The sequence below is a fragment of the Phocoena sinus genome, chromosome 14 (genome assembly GCF_008692025.1).
Source record: "Phocoena sinus isolate mPhoSin1 chromosome 14, mPhoSin1.pri, whole genome shotgun sequence".
Taxonomy (NCBI): Eukaryota; Metazoa; Chordata; class Mammalia; order Artiodactyla; family Phocoenidae; genus Phocoena; species Phocoena sinus.
This window is the reverse complement of record NC_045776.1, coordinates 74,464,061-74,482,013: the sequence shown is the minus strand read 5'-3', so window position 1 is coordinate 74,482,013 and position 17,953 is coordinate 74,464,061. Positions and strand designations below refer to the sequence as shown.

The 17,953-nt window shown below is 47.1% G+C and overlaps 1 protein-coding gene across 1 annotated transcript in view; it reads right to left on the bottom strand.

Moving 5' to 3' along the window:
- RPH3A (rabphilin 3A) overlaps window positions 1-17,953 on the bottom strand; it is a 95,299-nt gene that overhangs the window by 25,514 nt on the left and 51,832 nt on the right. The window contains 3 exon segments of the mRNA XM_032602771.1: window positions 1,919-2,084; window positions 4,473-4,559; window positions 5,958-6,087. Of these exon segments, the coding sequence (XP_032458662.1) occupies window positions 1,919-2,084; window positions 4,473-4,559; window positions 5,958-6,087 (383 nt within the window).

The following is a 17,953-nucleotide window of genomic DNA, read 5'->3' as shown; positions in this document are numbered from 1 at the left end:
TGGCCAACATTTACTAAGTGCTGCACTCTGCAAAGTACTGTACATGTACAGGCATACCTTGGAGATATTGTAGGTTCAGTTCCAAACCACTGCCATAAAGCGAATATCACAAAAAAAGTGAGTCACATGAATTTTTTCCCACTGCATATAAAAGTTATGTTTACCCTATACTGTAGTCTATTAAGTGTGAAACAGCATTATGTCTTAAAAATGCACATACCTTAATTTAAAATATTTTATTGTGAAAAAAAGCCAAAACAATTACAATAGTAACATTGAAGATCACCGATCACAGATCACCATAACAAATATAATAATAATGAAAAAGTTTGAAATACTGTGAGAATTACCAAAATGTGACACAGAGAGACAAAGTGAGCAGGAAAAAATGGCACCGACAGACTTGCTTGATGCAGGGTTGCCACAAACTTCAGTTTATAAAAAATTGCAGTGACTATGAAGTGCAATAAAACAAAGTACAATAAAATGGTATTTTATTGTTGCCTGTAGTGTGCTACAGGTATGCCTGGAGCGTCTCATTTAATCTTCAAAATAACCAGTGAGTTATTAATCTCATTTTATAGATGAGGAAAGAGTTTTAGAGAGGTTAGGTCACTCATCCAAGCTCACATGACTTGTTAAGTGGCAGAGCTGGAATTCAAACTCAGGTCTTCCTGGGCTCCCATGTTCAAGATCTTGACAGTAAAGCTACACAGTCTTCTCAGCCTAGAGGGAGTAATGTTTAACCAGGAAGATGTTCTAGAGGTGGAAACGTGGGGCTTCTCAGGGATGCAGTATAGGTTGACAATTTGATGAGTCTCTGCAAGGAGCAGAAATTGCTGATGGCTTGCCAGGATGAAAGTATTTGTTGAGTGCCTTTTGACTGCCAGACACTGTAGCGGGCACCTTGAGAAGTTATAGTTGGACACTTCAATTTTTGAGACCTTCAAACTATAACCTTCCTTTTAGAAGCACTGACTGCGCTCAAATCTAGAACTGTCATTCAGACCAGATTTTATCACTTAGTTAATTGAAAGTATCTCAAGGGCTTTATCTGGTCAGTCTTAGTGGCCTTAATATATTAAAATGTGTTTTCACTGGGGTCACATTTTTTCTTTTTATTGCTTTGTCTCGCCCTTTTTTACCATCATTTTAATAATTAATAATAATACTTAGATAATAGTGGTAATGTCCAGAGTAGTGGTAATTTTCTTTTACTAATTTCCTTGCTATTCGGCTTTCATTTTTTTTTTTTTTTTTTTTTTTTTTGCTGTGTTGGGTCTTCATTTCTGTGCGAGGGCTTTCTCTAGTTGTGGCAAGCGGGGGCCACTCTTCATCGCGGTGCGCGGGCCTCTCACTATCGCAGCCTCTCTTGTTGTGGAGCACAGGCTCCGGACGCGCAGGCTCAGTAGTTGTGGCTCACGGGCCTAGTTGCTCCGCGGCATGTGGGATCTTCCCAGACCAGGGCTCGAACCCGTGTCCCCTGCATTAGCAGGCAGACTCTCAACCACTGCGCCACCAGGGAAGCCCCCGGCTTTCATTTTTAATCAGGAGCAAAGAAGGCCTTCTCAGCAAGCCCCCTTTCCCCCGCCCCCCAGACTCCAGCGTGTATTTTGATGTTGGGAGTCTTTCTCAGTTCCTAATTTTGATTTCCACCTCTGTTATACCTCTCAATACTCCATCAGGGATGACAACAAAGTCTTTGGCAGCCTGGCATTGCTGGAGAGTTCCCTGAACTACCTTTTTGATAAAGGTTGTGATGAGCTGTGAAGGAGACACAGGGGACCTAGACCCAAGCCCAGAGGCTGGCTGTCCACCAACTGGGTAGAAACACAAACATGGTGTCAGGGCACCCTTCAGGTAGACCAGTTAGCCAAGACCCATCCTTGGTTCTGAAAGGAGAAGCTGTATTTCCTACCTCGAGTTGGAGCCCGGGCAGGGTGTTTGGGCTCAGGGGTGGGCTGCTCAGGGGCAGCGGGCTCACTGGCTGGCTGCTGGGGCTTGGTCTTCTTTATGGGCATAGGCTGTGGGAGGACCTGTTTGGGGAAGCCCTTGAAGAACCATGCTCCAGAGCGCTTCCACACCTGGGGGAGGAGAGGTAGAACATGAAGACACGACAGCCAGCCCTATTGCTCCTGCCTTCACGAGAGCCAATTTTTCACTTTTTCTCCCTGCTCACAGAGCACTGACACAATAGGCAGTGCATTTTCTCACCAGTACACAGCTTTCACAAATCTTATTTGATTCACACAATATCCCTGAACACTCAAGAGAGAATAACCAACCTCTTGATGGAAACAGTTGACTATCAGAAAGGTTATGAACAGGTATAAAGTTACACAGCCAGAGAGTGGGCTTCATCAAGTCTCCCACCTCTTAAATGTGCTGTGCTCCCTACTACACTGGCTGCTGTAAAGACGATGATCCACGTACATCCGCCCCAAGACCTCTGGGCTTCTTCCCTGCCTTGTGGATTAGCGTTCCACCTGGGGCAGTGTGTTGGACATCTTCTGTTGCCCCTTCAGATTGGTTCTACATCTTTTTTCACCTGCTCTGTGCCCCAGGAAGCTGACCAGTAAGGACTACAGTAACTGGAATTTCTTGATCTCTACCTTCCAGGTGGATCTGGTCAAGGAGAGCATCAGTGGGGGATCGGCAGAAAGAAGATAGTGAGGTCAGGGTACTGAGTCCCTTGGCTCCCTCCTTGCTAGGCAGGCAGTGGCTACATTCCTGCTGGTTGATACCCAGTGTCCAGTCTGGTAACTGCTCCCTCCTCCACTCCTTCAGTCTCAGGAGTGGTATCAGCAACCCTGCTATTGCTGGTGCTGCGAGCTTCACCCACGCCTCGCTGATCTTCCTTATCCAAGCCCAGACCCTTGCAAACAGCACCTTTATCAAAGCCTCCTTGATAATCCTGATGGGACTGTGCCATCTGTTCTCCCAGGACCCTGACTGATATTGAGGGAAATATGGTCCTTGCAACAGTCTCCAAGGCAGGAATCTGCAGAAGATGAGTGATGAAGAAATTGGGAAAAGGCAAAGGGAGTTATTGGGACAAAGTGGGTAATAAAAAGCAAGCCTAGGTAAGAGAAAGATTCCATGAGAGAAAAAACAGAGATAGAGTGAAGACAGTGCAGAGGAAGAAGTGTGAAGGGTGAGAGGCAAAGAGAGAAAGAAGAAAAGGCAGAGGAGATAAGGATGAAAGGGAAAAAAGAGCTCTGAGGAGGAGACTACAGACGGCCCTCGACTTACAATGGTTTTCTTATGATATTTTTGAATTTACAGTGTTGCAAAATCGATATGCATTCAGTAAAAACCATACTTCAAATTTTTATTTTTATTTTTTTTGCCACACCATGCAGTATGCAGGATCTTAGTTCCCTGACCAGGGATCGAACCCACGCCCCCTGCAGCGGAAGCTCGGAGTCTTAACCACTGGACTGCCATGGAAGTCCTTTTCGAATTTTGAATTTTGATCTTTTCCCGGGCTAGCAATACTCGATCGGATACTTTCTCGTGATGTTGACCAGGGGCAGGGAGCCACAGCTCCCAGTCAGCCACACGATCACGACGGGAAACAGCTGATACACTGACGATGATTCTGTACCCATGCAGCTATTCTTTGTGTGTGTGTGTGTGTGTGTGTGTGTGTGGTACGCGGGCCTCTCACTGTTGTGGCCTCTCCCGTTGCGGAGCACAGGCTCCGGACGCGCAGGCTCAGCGGCCATGGCTCACAGGCCCAGCCGCTCCACGGCATGTGGGATCCTCCCAGACTGGGGCACGAACCCGTGTCCCCTGCATCGGCAGGCAGACTCCCAACCACTGCACCACCAGCGAAGCCCCTCTTTTTTTTTTTTTAACCTTCAGTACAGTATTCAATAAATTACCGGAGATACTCAACACTTATTATAAAATGGGCTTTGTCTTAGATGATTTTGCCCAGCTGTCGGCTAATGTAAATGCCCTGGGCATATTTAAGGTAGGCTAGGCTATGACGTTCACTAGGTTAGGTGTATTAAATGCATTTTCCACTTAACGATGGGTTTATCGGGACGCGACCCCATTGTAAGTTGAGGAAGATCTGTACAGGGAAAGAAAAGAAAATGAGGGAAAGTGTGAGACAAGAAGTGAAGTAGAGGGAAAGAGAAGGTGGCAGTAGGGGAAGACCCAGAAGATGAGAAATGGGGAGTAGGGAATAATGGATGTCAGAGGGCAATGAACAAGAGAGCAGGGAGGGAGAGAAGGAAAAGTCACAGAAGCGAGAGGTGAGAAAAGAAATTCATTCAAATACTGTGTCCTGCCAGTGTTCACAGCTGAGCTGGTTCCTTTTATACCAATCCCTTAAGACATGTGCCTGAACAGGTTCCCCAGCCCCCCAACTGCCACCTTACTCCCCTGGTTATAGCAAGGAAGGGGGAACCGTACAAAGGAGGGAGGATGCTCCAGGAGCTGAATGGGACCAATCCACTCACCTCTCTCTGCTCGATGCAGATTTTGCAGAGCCACACAGGGTGTGGGCGGCTGTTGAAGGTCTCCACCCCACACTTGGTGCAGACATTCTGGGGACAAAACATAGCCCAGTGCACACTCAGATATGCCAGGCTTGGAGCTGCCGGTGATCAGGAGAAGTGGCTGGGAATGGTGGCAATGAAGCCCTATTCTCCCTTGATGGACATAAAGCAATAGAACTCTCCTTTCCTCACGTCCCTTCCATGACCAAGGCCAGTTAGAATAAAGTTCCAATCTGAGTCTTGATTTCTGATAACAAGAACTGGAGTCATTCCCAAGCACGGGGTGAAGGGATTCTCCAAGAGTCCCTGTGGGGTTGGAGTTTTCATCACCCATACAAGGGAGATCACTGACATGATTTTTTAATCATGAGAGACTGTATATCCGTTTTATTACTTTATTTCTTCTTTCTTTCCCAAATGAATCTGAGACACCCTAGACTATGACTACAGGTTCAACTCCTTATGGAGAAAGACGTTATCTGAGTAAATGCCATGACTATATGATGGAACATTATACTTTTGGCTGAGTTTTCTGGAAGTCAAAACAAATAGGTCACAAAATTCTCACTATCTAGTCAACTACAGAAGGCAAGTTTTTTGGAGTAGATAACCCTTCCCCAATATTCCATTCTAAATGCTAAATGGGACCCCAAGTAGGAGATGCCAAGTGACATTATGGATATCTCCAGCTGGGTCACTCCCCTGAACTCCTTTCCTGGAATCAGACAGACCCAAGGACAGTTGTATTTCTGTCCTGGAACTGTCAAGTTCAGACAGCTTGAGGAGAGGGTGCAGGGTGGAGAGAGCACAGGGAGACTCCCCTTCAAGAGTGAATGCTTAAGAAGACCAAAGTCTAACTTGGCCTAACTTGGCTAGAGAGGGGCTTTCTAAGTGGCTTGAACTGTACCCCAGGGTAGAGAATGCTGGGTAGGGCTTCCATGTACACATGTGTCTTCCATGTAGACACAAGCCCAGCATGCTTTTTTTTTTGGGCCACACTGTGCAGCGTGCGGGATCTTAGTTCCCCGATCAGGGATTGAACCCATGCCCCCTGCAGTGGAAGCGTGGAGTCTTAACCACTGGACCGCCAGGGAATTCCCCCAGCATGCTCTTTAGCCTGACCTATAACTTGCTAAGCCACAACCAGGATACTTGCAGGCTCAAGCATAGTTCATGTCCTACTTCAGTCTTCCAAGTTCATCCTGGATGGAGCTGAGCTCCAAGGAGAAAGAAGGGTCAGAGTGACTTCTAGGGGAGGAACCAGGATCAGGGTTACCTCGGAATACAGCTGGGCATGGGAGCATCCAGAAGGAATCATATTCTGGCAACTACCTTTCCCGATCCAAGCTCCATCCCCAAGACCCAAGGCCCCCAAAGGCTGGAGTCCAGGCCTAGCCCCTATGCATGTGATGAGCGGGGAAGCAGGGAAGGGGAGGGCGATGGTACCTTCTTACAGTCCTCACACACTACACAGGCAGAGCCCAGCAACCCCAGCTGTTCTCCACACAGTATGCAGCAGTTCACCCCGTCCCCAGCCACGTTCTTCCTCATGTTCTCCAGACGGTCCACCAGGCGCCTGGAAGCAGAGTCAGGGTTATACGGACCTCACAGGACCAGGGACCACCAGCTTCTCCCTCATTATCTGGCTGATGGTCTTAACCTTCTTTGAGTCATAGACTCTTGAGTATCTGATAATGACTACTGGACCCCTCCCCAGAAAAAGGCACATACATTCTGATATATTTTCAGAACATCACGGAACCCCTCCGACATCCCCAAAACCCATCTATTCTACCAACTTCAGATTAAGAACCTTATCTAGTCTTTTCTCATGTCACCTCCTCCAGAAACTGTCTTCGGAGGCCCAGATCTGTTTATCTAATTGTCTGTACGATGTCTTCACTTGGGTATCAAACTTGTGTTTTCAACTGAACTCTTCATCCTGGCTGCTCTTCATCCTCATCCCCAGCAAACCTGCTCCCATTCTCAGGAAATGGCACCACTATCTGCTAACTTGCTTGAACCAGAAACCTAGAGGGTCTTCCTGAGCCCCTCCTCCCAGACACTCAATGACCCAACCAAATCCTATCATGTCTAACGCTCTAACACTTCTGGAATCCACCCATTTCTCTCCGTCTTCACCTCAACCAAGCCACTGACATCTCTCCCCTGGATGACTAACCCCTTAGTTTCCATGCTTTCATTCATGCCCTCTACAGTCTGTTCTCCCCATCACAGCCTTGGTGATATTCCTAAAACATAAATCTGATCATGGCACTCCCACTTCCCTTTAAAACCTTTAGTTGGTTCTCATTCCATGAGGTTTCCATGACCTTACGTGGTCTGGCCCCAGATGAAACCCCAAACCTCTTCGCCCTCTTGGTCTTGCTTCAATGTTCTAGCTCAGTGGTTCACTAAGTGTGATGACCAGACCATCAGCATCAGTGTCACCTGGGAACTTGTTAGAAATGCAAATTCTTGGGCCCCACTCCACAACAACCCTAATCAGAGACTCCGGGGGTGGGGCAGCAATCTGTTTAAACAAGCCTTCCAGGGGATTTTGACAAAAGTTTAAGAACCGCTGCTCTGGTTACACTGGCCTTCTTTGAGTTCTAGTTCTCCTAATTGCCTCAGCACTTTTGCACATTCTGGTCCTTGTGCCTGGAATGCAGCATTCCCTCATTACACATATTTGTGATCTCCCTCTCTCTCACACACACACACACACACACACACACACAGACACACACACACTTTTCCTGCCTAGATTCTCCTTATCCTTCATATTCCGGTTAAAATATCACCTCCTCTTAGAAGCCTTCTCCGACCATCCATTTTATTTACTTTTTTGGCAACCCTTCTGCATAGCACTTGTCACATTTGTAAGTAATTGTGGAATTGTCTACACTAAGTAATTAGTTAATTGTGAGTCCATACCTGGCTACCTTCCTAGACTCTGAGCTCCCCTGGGCTGGGGATCTTGTCTGTCCTGTTCCCTGCTGTGTCCTCAGGAACAGAACTGTCCACAGTGAGTGCTCACACATGATGGTCGAACCAATGAATGAATGAAGGAAGGAAGGAAGGCCACTTCCCAAATTTGTATCCAGCAAAAGCAAGCTGAGTTGAATGTCAAGTGACATACAATAGCAGCTTATACTTACATAGTGTTTATCATGGGCCTGGCATGGTATGAAGTGCTTTGGCACCCAACCCTAAGAGACAGGCACTATTAAGAAGCCATTTTACAACTAAGGCAAGTGAGGCACAAGGAAGTTAAATTACTTGTCCAAGGTCACACAGCTAGGAAGTAACAGAGCTAAAACTGGAAGCCAGGTATCACGTGTATTACACTGGCACTTCTCAAACTTAATGTGCACACAAGTCACACTGGCACCTTGTTAAAACAGATTCTGAAGCATCATGTCTGGGGTGAGGCCTGAGGTGCTACATTCCTAGAAAACTCCCAAGTGATTCCACACGATGCTACTGGCCCAAGGGCACACTCTGAATAGCAAGGCTACACATAATGACTACACCTGTGGGGGCATCCTGCTTCGATCTCAGGTGGGTTGTTTTTGACCCTTCCCACCAGCCTGAAGTCACCTCTTTGCTTTTTCCTCAAACAGAACCTTATTGTTCCTGTTCCAGCCACAGCCAGTGGACCCAGATGGAGCCGGACCCTGCCCACCCCCTCCACGCACTGGCTCTCAGCTGTGGACATCAGCTGTGGGTATCACAGGCTCCAGGAAGTCCCTGGCAGACCTGCTGGCCGCCACCTGATGCTGACTCTCCCCACAGGTCCTCCTCGCTCCTGCCATCCCCTCAAAGCATGCTACTCGCTGTGCTATAAACAGCAGCTTCTCCCTCTGTGTTCCATTCAACAGAGGAGCCCAAAGCAGCCTGTAGGCTCTAGTGCCTGCTGTGACCCAGATTGGACAGAGCTGCTTTGAGAGGCAGGATGTGCAGAACCAAAGGCAGCACGCTCTTCTCTTCCTCCTCCTCCTCTTCCTCTACCCCAACCCTCCCCACATTTTCCCTAGAAATTGCTTTTATAGGATGATGGGAGGCAGCACAAACCAGGAGCACCCAGTCCTCAGTCTCAGAACACCAGCAGCCAGTGTCTGCTGAGCAATTTCAATGTGCCAGGCACAGAGATAAGCACTCCACATGGATTTTCTTAATGAATCCTTCCAGCAGCACTATAAGCTAAAGACTATTCTTGTCCCCATTTTCCAAATGAGAAAAGTGAAGCACAGAGAGGTTAAGTGAGGTATCCAAGTCACACAGCGGGGAGGTGGAGAAAGCCTGGGCTCAGACCCAGGCAGTCTGGCTCTCGAGTGCCTGTTGTTCTTCTTCTTTTAAAAAAATTAATTTTTATTGGAATATAGTTGCTTTACAATGTTGTATTAGTTTCTACTGTACAGCAAAATGAATCAGCTATAGTTCCTGTTCTTAATCAGACCTCACTGCCACTACTGCCAAGCAGAGCCATGGGGACCTTCTTGAACAGTCCAACCTCCACCCTGCTCAATTCCCCTGCCTTGCCCACACCAAGGGACCCTCCATCATTGGTAGGAACCAAGTTGCACACGTGCAGTCACCCCAGCTGCTTCTATCTCACCTGCCTCTGACTTCTCAGAGGTCGGGACAAGACACCCAACAGCTGTGCCATCATCTTGTTCCCCTAAAGAATCCTCAACATAGGGTTGAGAAATCTGGATTTTAGCCCTGAATTTTGCCTCTCTGGGCCTCAGTTTCCTCATCTGTAAAAGGGAAGGTGTTGGGCTAAATTGGTGGTTGTCAAATTGTGCTTTATGGCACCCCAGGGGTTCTTTAGAGACCATTTTGGGGCCACCCACTATAGAGGTATGGTGGGAGTGATTCTGAGGAACCAAAAAACCCCATTTCGTCCAGAGCATGTCTGCATTTATCTCTTTCATTTGTTTGAGCTGTTGAATTAGATTTCCTTTGGAAAGTTGATTCCATTGTTTAAAGAAACAGTTTGAAGTCATCTGGAGCAGATGAATTTCAGGTTGCCTTTCAATGCCACAGAATTATGAGACAGTGAGGTAAGCTAACGGAGGCAGGGGATGGAAATTGCACAGTGATAAATATTTTCTTTTTCTCTCTTTTTTTGGCACACACCTTTGTTCTCACCTATTTTCTCCTTCATGGACTGACCTAGCCAGAAAGTGGTTAGATTTTGTTCTTCTCACTCTATCAATGGGGGTCCCAAGGCACAGAGTCACTTGGGTCACTCAGCCTGGGCTAGAATCTCGTTCTCTGTGTCAGTAAACTACCTTTGCTTTCCTTGGAGTCCCCTCATGGCCTTCTGCCTCAAGTCAAGCTTTGCCCACCCAGCTCAGGAAGAGAGCATGGGATAGATGACCCAATTCTAAACTGCAGTGTACTTTGCTCAGGAAACCTATGAGGCTTACTTGTCTCCTCTTGGAAAATAAGGGTGTGGAGTCACCCACCTCTTGCAAACCCACACTCTAGCATCCCTACCAAGATGCCTGTTCCTTCCACCATTCGATCCTGAACTCCAAAAGCCCCCATTAACACGCATCGTACAGGGAGCGTCTCATTAGCTTCTATCAGTGGCAGCAAATGGCACGGAAAAACAACAGATTGAAGATCATTATTCACATCTCTCAGCGTAGAGACCCTTGTTACTTGTGAATTCAGTCCAGACCAATAAAGAGAGAAGGAAGTGGAGTGGGGATGGGCAGACCTTCCTTCTCTGCTCAAAGATCAGGATGAGCGGGGGGTTCCTGGAGCCCGCCCTTTTGGACATCCTCTCTGCAGCCCCGAATACTAGGGCCTCAACAGGGAGGGCCCCAACAGCCAAGTAGCATAAACTTGGAAATAAAACTTTGCGGGAAGTTAAGTCCAAATTACGTCATGGCAGACCATGAGTCACAGATGGGTCTTTATCCTGGTGACAAAACATTTCAGTTTCTTCACCCCATAAGGAATGTTTATTGTTACCAGTCTTGGCAGGAGAGACCTATGTGCATTACGAAAGATGCCGGCAACCCTCAACCCATGTTAATGACCCAGAAAGAATTTTTTTTTAAATACCAATGCCTGGGGCCTCAGCTCTAAAACTTCTCAGCTATGGATCTGGTTACGCCCGGATACCAGCATTTCAGCATGCAGTCCTGTTGAGAGCCACGGCATGGGGGGATGTTTCCAAAATGTATGGTCCATCTAGATCACCTGGGGAGAGTGTTCAACATTCAGACAATGGTTCTATGGGACTGGGGTGTGTCCAGAGTGTGTGCATTTTGAAGTGACTCCCTATACGATCCTGATGCTGGTGAATTCCTGGCCACACTTTGAGAAATGCTTCAGTAAGGAAGGAAGCAGTGGGAGAAATCACATGAGAAAATCCTCTCCTTATTATGTTAAGTGGGGGAAAAACCCCCAAACCCAGGATGTAGAATTGTGATCATGACATGAGGCTGGGTTTGGAACATGCTCATCTGAATATCTGCATGGTGTGCACTGGACAAAAAAAAAATTACACCGAAATATTCACAGGGATTATCACCAGGTGGTGGGATTATGAGTAATTTTAATTTCCTTCTATAAAGCTTCTGCTACCCCCTTTCCTAAAGCAACAATTACCTGGACTCCTCATACTTTCTTAACTTTCTACAAGAAACATGCGTTACGTTACATTAGACAATAAAGTGCATTTCTGAAGACAGAGAACATGTAAGCCAAGGGTTAAAAGTCATGGCTTTGAATCCTACCTCTTATCCAGTCAATGACCTTGAAAAGGCTTTGTTCTCTGCGTGCCCTCTTCCCAGACAATAATGTGAGGGGTTAGATGAGACGCACCTCAAGCTTCCTGCCATGGGCAACATTCAGGGATTCTCAGATGCTGAGGCTGAAACATCAAGATTTCCCCTTGTGTTTTGAAACTGAAGGACCTTCAATGACTAAGAGAAGACCTGTCTGCAATGGCAGGATACTTTTGTTTGCCTGTCTAATGTCTCCACATTAAGGACCCAATTAGGCTGGACATTGTAAGTGGCTGTCACTCTCTAGTTAAGTCTTTACACGTCTGATTAACTTTATGGCTCCTACTTGCACCTCAATCCAGGAATCCCATATATCACCAGGCTGGGTGCTTAAGCGGAGCTGACGGTTACTCAGTGAAGCTGGGTGGGCATCTCCCATTTCCCAGGATGCTCCCAGAGGCACCAGAAAGGTTATATGTCCCCTCTTCTGAGTACCAACAGATGACCTCTGGAGGGGGTGGGAAGTGGATTCCCAAGTTGCTCTGACCTTGCTGTCCCAATAGATGCAGATGGTCTACTCATTCATTTGACAAATATTTATGGAGAACCTACCATGTGACAGCAGACAGTGAGGACCCAAGGGGGAGCAAAACAAAGGAGGTGCCTGCCATCATGGAGCTGGCATTCTAGTGGGGGACTCAGACGTTACTTAAATGATCACATCGATCGTCGTAACTACACTCGGAGTAAGTGCTCTGAAGGACAATTATGGGAAGCTATGAGAACTCACAGAGAGGGACATGAACAGTAAGATGGGGCCTCAGAGGAAGTGACTGTTGAGCTGAGACCTGAGGATAAAGAGGAGCTGGCCCAGTAAAGAGGGTGAGGAAAAGCACTGGAAGAAGAGGGAACAGCATGTGCAAGGGACTTGAGAGATGCTTAGCAGGGCTGGTGGGCTGGATGGTAGAAGATGAGGCTGGAGGGTGGGCAGGGGCCACTCCATGCAGGGTCTTGAGTCTAAGAGTGATGGGACAGCATGAAAGGGCTTTAAGTAGAGGAGACTCAGCTTCCCCCATTTTGGGACAACATATGGACATAGGAATGGAGTCCTTGGGAGGCTCGGAGCAGTGAGAGTTTCAAATGCCGCAGTGGTTCCAGGTAGAATGAGGCAGGCAGGTCCCTGGACTTTTTGTCTACACATGGGGCTGGACCAGGTCTCTTGAAACTACAAGACTGCCCCAAGTGGGTCTAACTCAGTGGTGGTGAAAGTGTACACTAGCAGGAAGGCCATGAGAGATGCCATTGCACGCTAGCCAGCTTCAAGGAGTCACTCTGTGTGTTAGCTTCCTAGTGTTGCTGTAACAAATTACAACTTAGTGGCTTACGACAACATATATTATTTACTATCTTAATAGTTCTAGAGATTAGATATCTGACATGGGTTTCACTTAGTCCAGGTGTTGGCAGGCAGGGCTGTGTTCCTTCTGGAAGCTCGAGGGGAAAATCTGTTCCCTTGCCTTTTCTAGTTTCTAGAAGCTGCCCCACATTCCTTGGCTTGTGGCCCCTTCCTCCATCTTCAATCCAGCTGTGTAGCATTTTTCAATCTTGCTGTGACTCTGACCCTCCCGCCTCCCTCCGATAAGGACCCGTGTGATTACATTGGGTAATCCAGGATCATCTCCCCATCTCAAGATTCTTAATCATGCCTGCAGAGTCCCTTTGGCCATGTAAGATAACATATTCACAGGTTCCAGGGATTAGGATGTGAACATCTTTGTGGTGGGGGAGGGCATTATTCTACCCACCACACCCACATTCCCTGCCCCATATGCCATCTAGGTTCTATTTCCACCTGATTCAGGTCCAGATCAGATTTCAGTCCTCCTCTCCAGAGCAAGGGTTGGGCAATTCCTCCCTGCCTTGCTGTGGACGTCAGACAAATCAGGCTTTGGACTCTGTGAGGTTCTAATCACCCTCTCCAAGTACAACCCCAGGAAAACATAGACTCTCCACACATACACACACACATCCACACCTACACGCACACACACTTTCAGAATTTAGAAATAAGAGGCACTTTTTTTTTTTTTTTATTTTTGGCCGCACTGCACATCATGTGGGATCTTAGTTCTCTGACCAGGGATCGATCCTGCGCCCCCTGCATTGGAAGCATGGTGTCTTAACTATTGGACTGCCAGGGAAGTCCCACAAGGCACTTATGAAGCAGGTGTTGGGGTGTCCATTCTGGAGTGACCTTGCCTGGGTCCATATTTGCTATTTCCTAGCTCTGTGACCTCAAGAAAGTTACTTAACCTTTCTAAGCCTCTGTTTTTCCTGTGTAAATTAGGGAAAACAAAGTCCTTGTTTCCTAGGATTGTTGCAAAGATAAAATGAGAGTTAAATGGTCATGAAGAACCTAGGGGCAAGATGGGAACAAAGACATAGACCTACTAGAGAATGGACCTGAGGACACGGGAAGGGGGAAGGGTAAGCTGGGACAAAGTGAGGGAGTGGCATGGACATACATACACTACTAAATGTAAAATAGATAGCTATTTTACTCTGGGAAGCAGCCGCATAGCACAGGGAGATCAGCTCAGTGGTGCATTGTGACCACATAGAGGGGTGGGATAGGGAGGGTGGGAGGGAGGGAGATGCAAGAGGGAAGAGATACGGGAACATATGTATATGTATAACTGATTCACTTTGTTATAAAGCAGAAACTAACACACCACTGCAAAGCAATTATACTCCAATAAAGATGTTAAAAAAAATTTTTTTTAATGGCAGTGTTTGTAAAATGCCCAGAACATGGTAACTACTCAGTCATGACTGCTGCTAATTATTTCTTCTGGAAATCTGTGGTGTTTATTGCTCCCTATACTCACAGTTTTTTCCTATATAACGAGGGTGCTAAAATCTGCCCATGAAATCCGTCTTTCTAAAGCTTTTTTTTTTTTTTTTTTCCCCCGGTACGCGGGCCTCTCACTGTTGTGGCCTCTCCCGTTGCGGAGCACAGTCTCCGGATGCGCAGGCCCAGCGGCCATGGCTCACCGGCCCAGCCACTCCAAGGCATGTGGGATCTTCCTGGACCGGGGCATGAACCCGTGTCCCCTGCATCGGCAGGCGGACTCTCAACCACTGCGCCACCAGGGAAGCCCCGTCTTTCTAAAGCTTTTAAAGGGGCTGCAGTGACTAGAAACTGACAGGACTTGTGTGCCCATCTCTAAATACACACACAGATGGCACATATACCCACACAGGAACAGGCGCATGATCAGCACCCATGTACAGAACACACTTTCACACACACGGCTGTACACACTCTGCTCTTGCAGGGAGCCAAGCCCTAGTTGTCTGCCTTCTGCAGACAAGGATATAAGCCAAATGCAGATCAAACAGTGCTTACTTGTTAAGCCCAGGCTCCCTCAAAAAAGTTCAAACTAGCCTCGGAAACATTCAGGCAACTGCTTTTGAGCTTTCAAACCAGTATTGCCGCAGTGTCTTGACGAATGCCGAAGAGAAGGCTAATGGATGTACAATTGCCCAGGAAGTGGGCTTAACGTGGCGAGCTGCAGAGCTGAGGACACCCTACCTGTGAAGGTGTGATGGCTTTATGTGCCAGTTCCTGAATTGGTGAGGGAAATGGTGAAAAGCTGGGGTTCCATCACTGATGGTATGAAGCCAGAGCAGCTGCCTTTAGAGCTGTGATTGAGCATGATTACACAATGGTTTGTGAAATGCAGCAAAGTAGGAGAGTGGATGTCACGTTGTCTCTCTCTCTCTCTATCTCTGTCTCTCTGTCTCTCAACTTCTCTCTCTCTCTCTCCCTCTCTCTCTCTCTCTCTCTCTCTCTCTCACACACACACACACACACACACACACACCATTAATTCCAGAATCATGCTGCTTATCCCGTCACCCTAACTGCCAAGTGGATGTTACCATTAAGTTTATTAAACTCGGCATTTTCTGAAGCCTAGATTGGGCCATCAGCTGTGAACAGGGACATGGCTGCTCTGAAGGGGGTGGTCTGAACTCCAATGCCAGGGTCTCTCAGGAACCTGTCCTTAAATGACTAAGTTGCTCTGTCATGAAGCCACGCGGCTGGCATGCAGGGTGTGTGCAGTTCAGACTCATTAATACCCACCGTGTTTATTACCGTCACTACCTGGGGAGCCGTTGATCGTAATCTCTCTCCTTGATGGATTGGTGAATGGGATTCCTGTCTGGACCTCAGCACTTTGGGGAAGTGGGTCACCCTGGGTCAGAGTTGGAGCCAAGAGAGAAAGACAGCTAGAGGGCTCCACTGGGCTAATGCAGTCAGTCAGGCAAGGAGCTGGGTCATTTAAACCCAATAATAGCAACGGTTATCAGGAGCTGTGCTAAGCATTCCATGTGCATTGTTTTCCTTAAGTCATACAACCTGTGAGGTCAGTTCTATTATTCACTCCCATTTTACAGATGGGGAAACCGAGGCACACTGACAGGGAGTCACTTACCAAAGGCACACAGCTGGCAAGTGGCAGAGATGGGATCGGAGGCTAGGTCTAGCTACCCAGACGCTGTTACCCACTTTGGAAGAATGAAGCCTTTGTTTCATTTCAGTGCTTGTAGTTGGGGCTCTTTCTAACCCCTCCACCTGCCCTTTTCTGTTGTGGAAAGTAGAGTTGAGAGAATGTGCTGCTGAGGCCCACAGGGGACAAGGGTCATTGCGGTGGAGAGGGGTGAACTGTCCTATGGTAGGAAGAAGTATGAGACTGAACCAATCAACCTGAGTGAATATGTGAGACACCCTGTAAATTATTGACTTCCCTGAAACTCTGAAGTCATTTGTCAATTGCCATCCCTACCTGCACTGCCAAAAGGCGATAGGATAATGTGGAAAGACAGATTCAAAGTCTGGTTTGGCCATGTAAAAGCTGTGTGCCCCTGGGCAAGTGTCTTAACCTCCATGAACTTCAATAATCTCGTCTGTGAAGCAAAGACAACAGTCTGTCTCTCTGAGAGATTAAAGGAAATACAACATATTTGAAAGTTCCTAATACAATGCTTGGCTATAAATGTTTATCTTTCTATAGAATAGCAGAATAGGACTCTAATCCTGGAGCCAGCCAGCCTACGTTTGTAATCCCAGTTGTACTGCTTATTAACTGTGTGACCCTGGGCAAGTTGCTTAACACTCTGTGCCTCAGTTGTCTCATCTGTGAAATGGGAATGATAATAATGCGGCTTAATGCATAGGGTTGTGGTAAGGGTTACATAGATGAATCTACATAAAGCTTTGAGTACAGTGCCAACACATGGTGCTTTGTAAGGGTGGGCTATTATTATTTCTCTAGAAGTTGAGTGTGGTTGCAGGGAAATTCTCATTTGTTTCTTCTTCCTTTCTTGAGCCACTCAACAAAAAGGCTAGAGCAGTGGTTCTCAACAGGGGGTGGTTTTGCCCCTCAGGGAGCACGTGGTGATGTCTGGAGACATTTTGGGTTGTCACAGCTTGGTAACAGCCCCAGTTACTACAGGCACCTAGTTGGTGGGAGACGCTGAGATGCTGCTAAAAAATCCTATGGTGCACAGGAAAGCACCCACCACAAAGAATTATCTGTCCCCAAATGTAAACAGTGCCAAGGTTCAGGAACCTTGGGCTAGAGGGACTTGGGAGACCACATGGTCCAACTCCCCATTTTATAGATAAGGTCCGGGGAACCCTGAGGTTAAAAACATTCAATGAGAGGCTTAGTCAGTTGGGTTAAGAATTCATCCAATATGTATTCATTTGCTTTCTCTTTTATGCCAGGCACTGGGCTGCTTAAGGAATTAAGAAGACTTCATTTTCATTTTGTGCAAACAGATTCCATAAATTATTAAGGCTGGATGGACATTAGAAGGCATCGACCCAATCCCTGAGAAAACTGAGGTACTACTCAGTGGTTCTCAACATGGGGGGGGGTGTTCAGAGTCCCCCCAAACCTGATGAAATCTATGAATATTTCTTCTTAAAAATGGACACAGGGACTTCCCTGGTGGTGCAGTGGTTAGGAATCCACCTGCCAATGCAGGGGACACATGTTCAAGCCCTGGTCTGGGAAGATCCAACATGCCATGGAGCAACTAAGCCCGTGCACCACAACTACTGAGCCTGCGCTCTAGAGCCTGCAAGCCACAACTACTGAGCCCGTGTGCCACAACTACTGAAGCCCGCGTGCCTAGAGCCCATGCTCTGCAACGAGAGAAGCCACCGCAATGAGAACCCTGTGCACTGCAACGAAGAGTAGTCCCCACTCGCCACTAGAGAAAAGCCCGCATGCAGCAACAAAGACCCAACGCAGCCAAAAGTAAAATAAAAAATAAATAAATTTATTTAAAAAAAAAAGCACACAGACACATGGATAACTATGTCTATAATATCAGGATGCCCCAGGAGTTCTACCCACAGAATGTCTAGGACTCCAAGTCAAAAAAACAAAAAAAAGGGGCGGGGCGGTAGGGGAATCTTCCTTTAGAAAGAGGAGACTACGATCTGGTTTATTGTCAGCTTGTCAAACCACAGGAAAGATGCCTACCTAATTAGATGTAGCAAATTCCAATCATTATTACTCACTTCTCCCCCTGTCCACATTTTGGAAAAATTCTGTGCCAAAACTATAGGGGATGGTGGAACTGGGATGGGGAGGTGATAGCAATCCAACA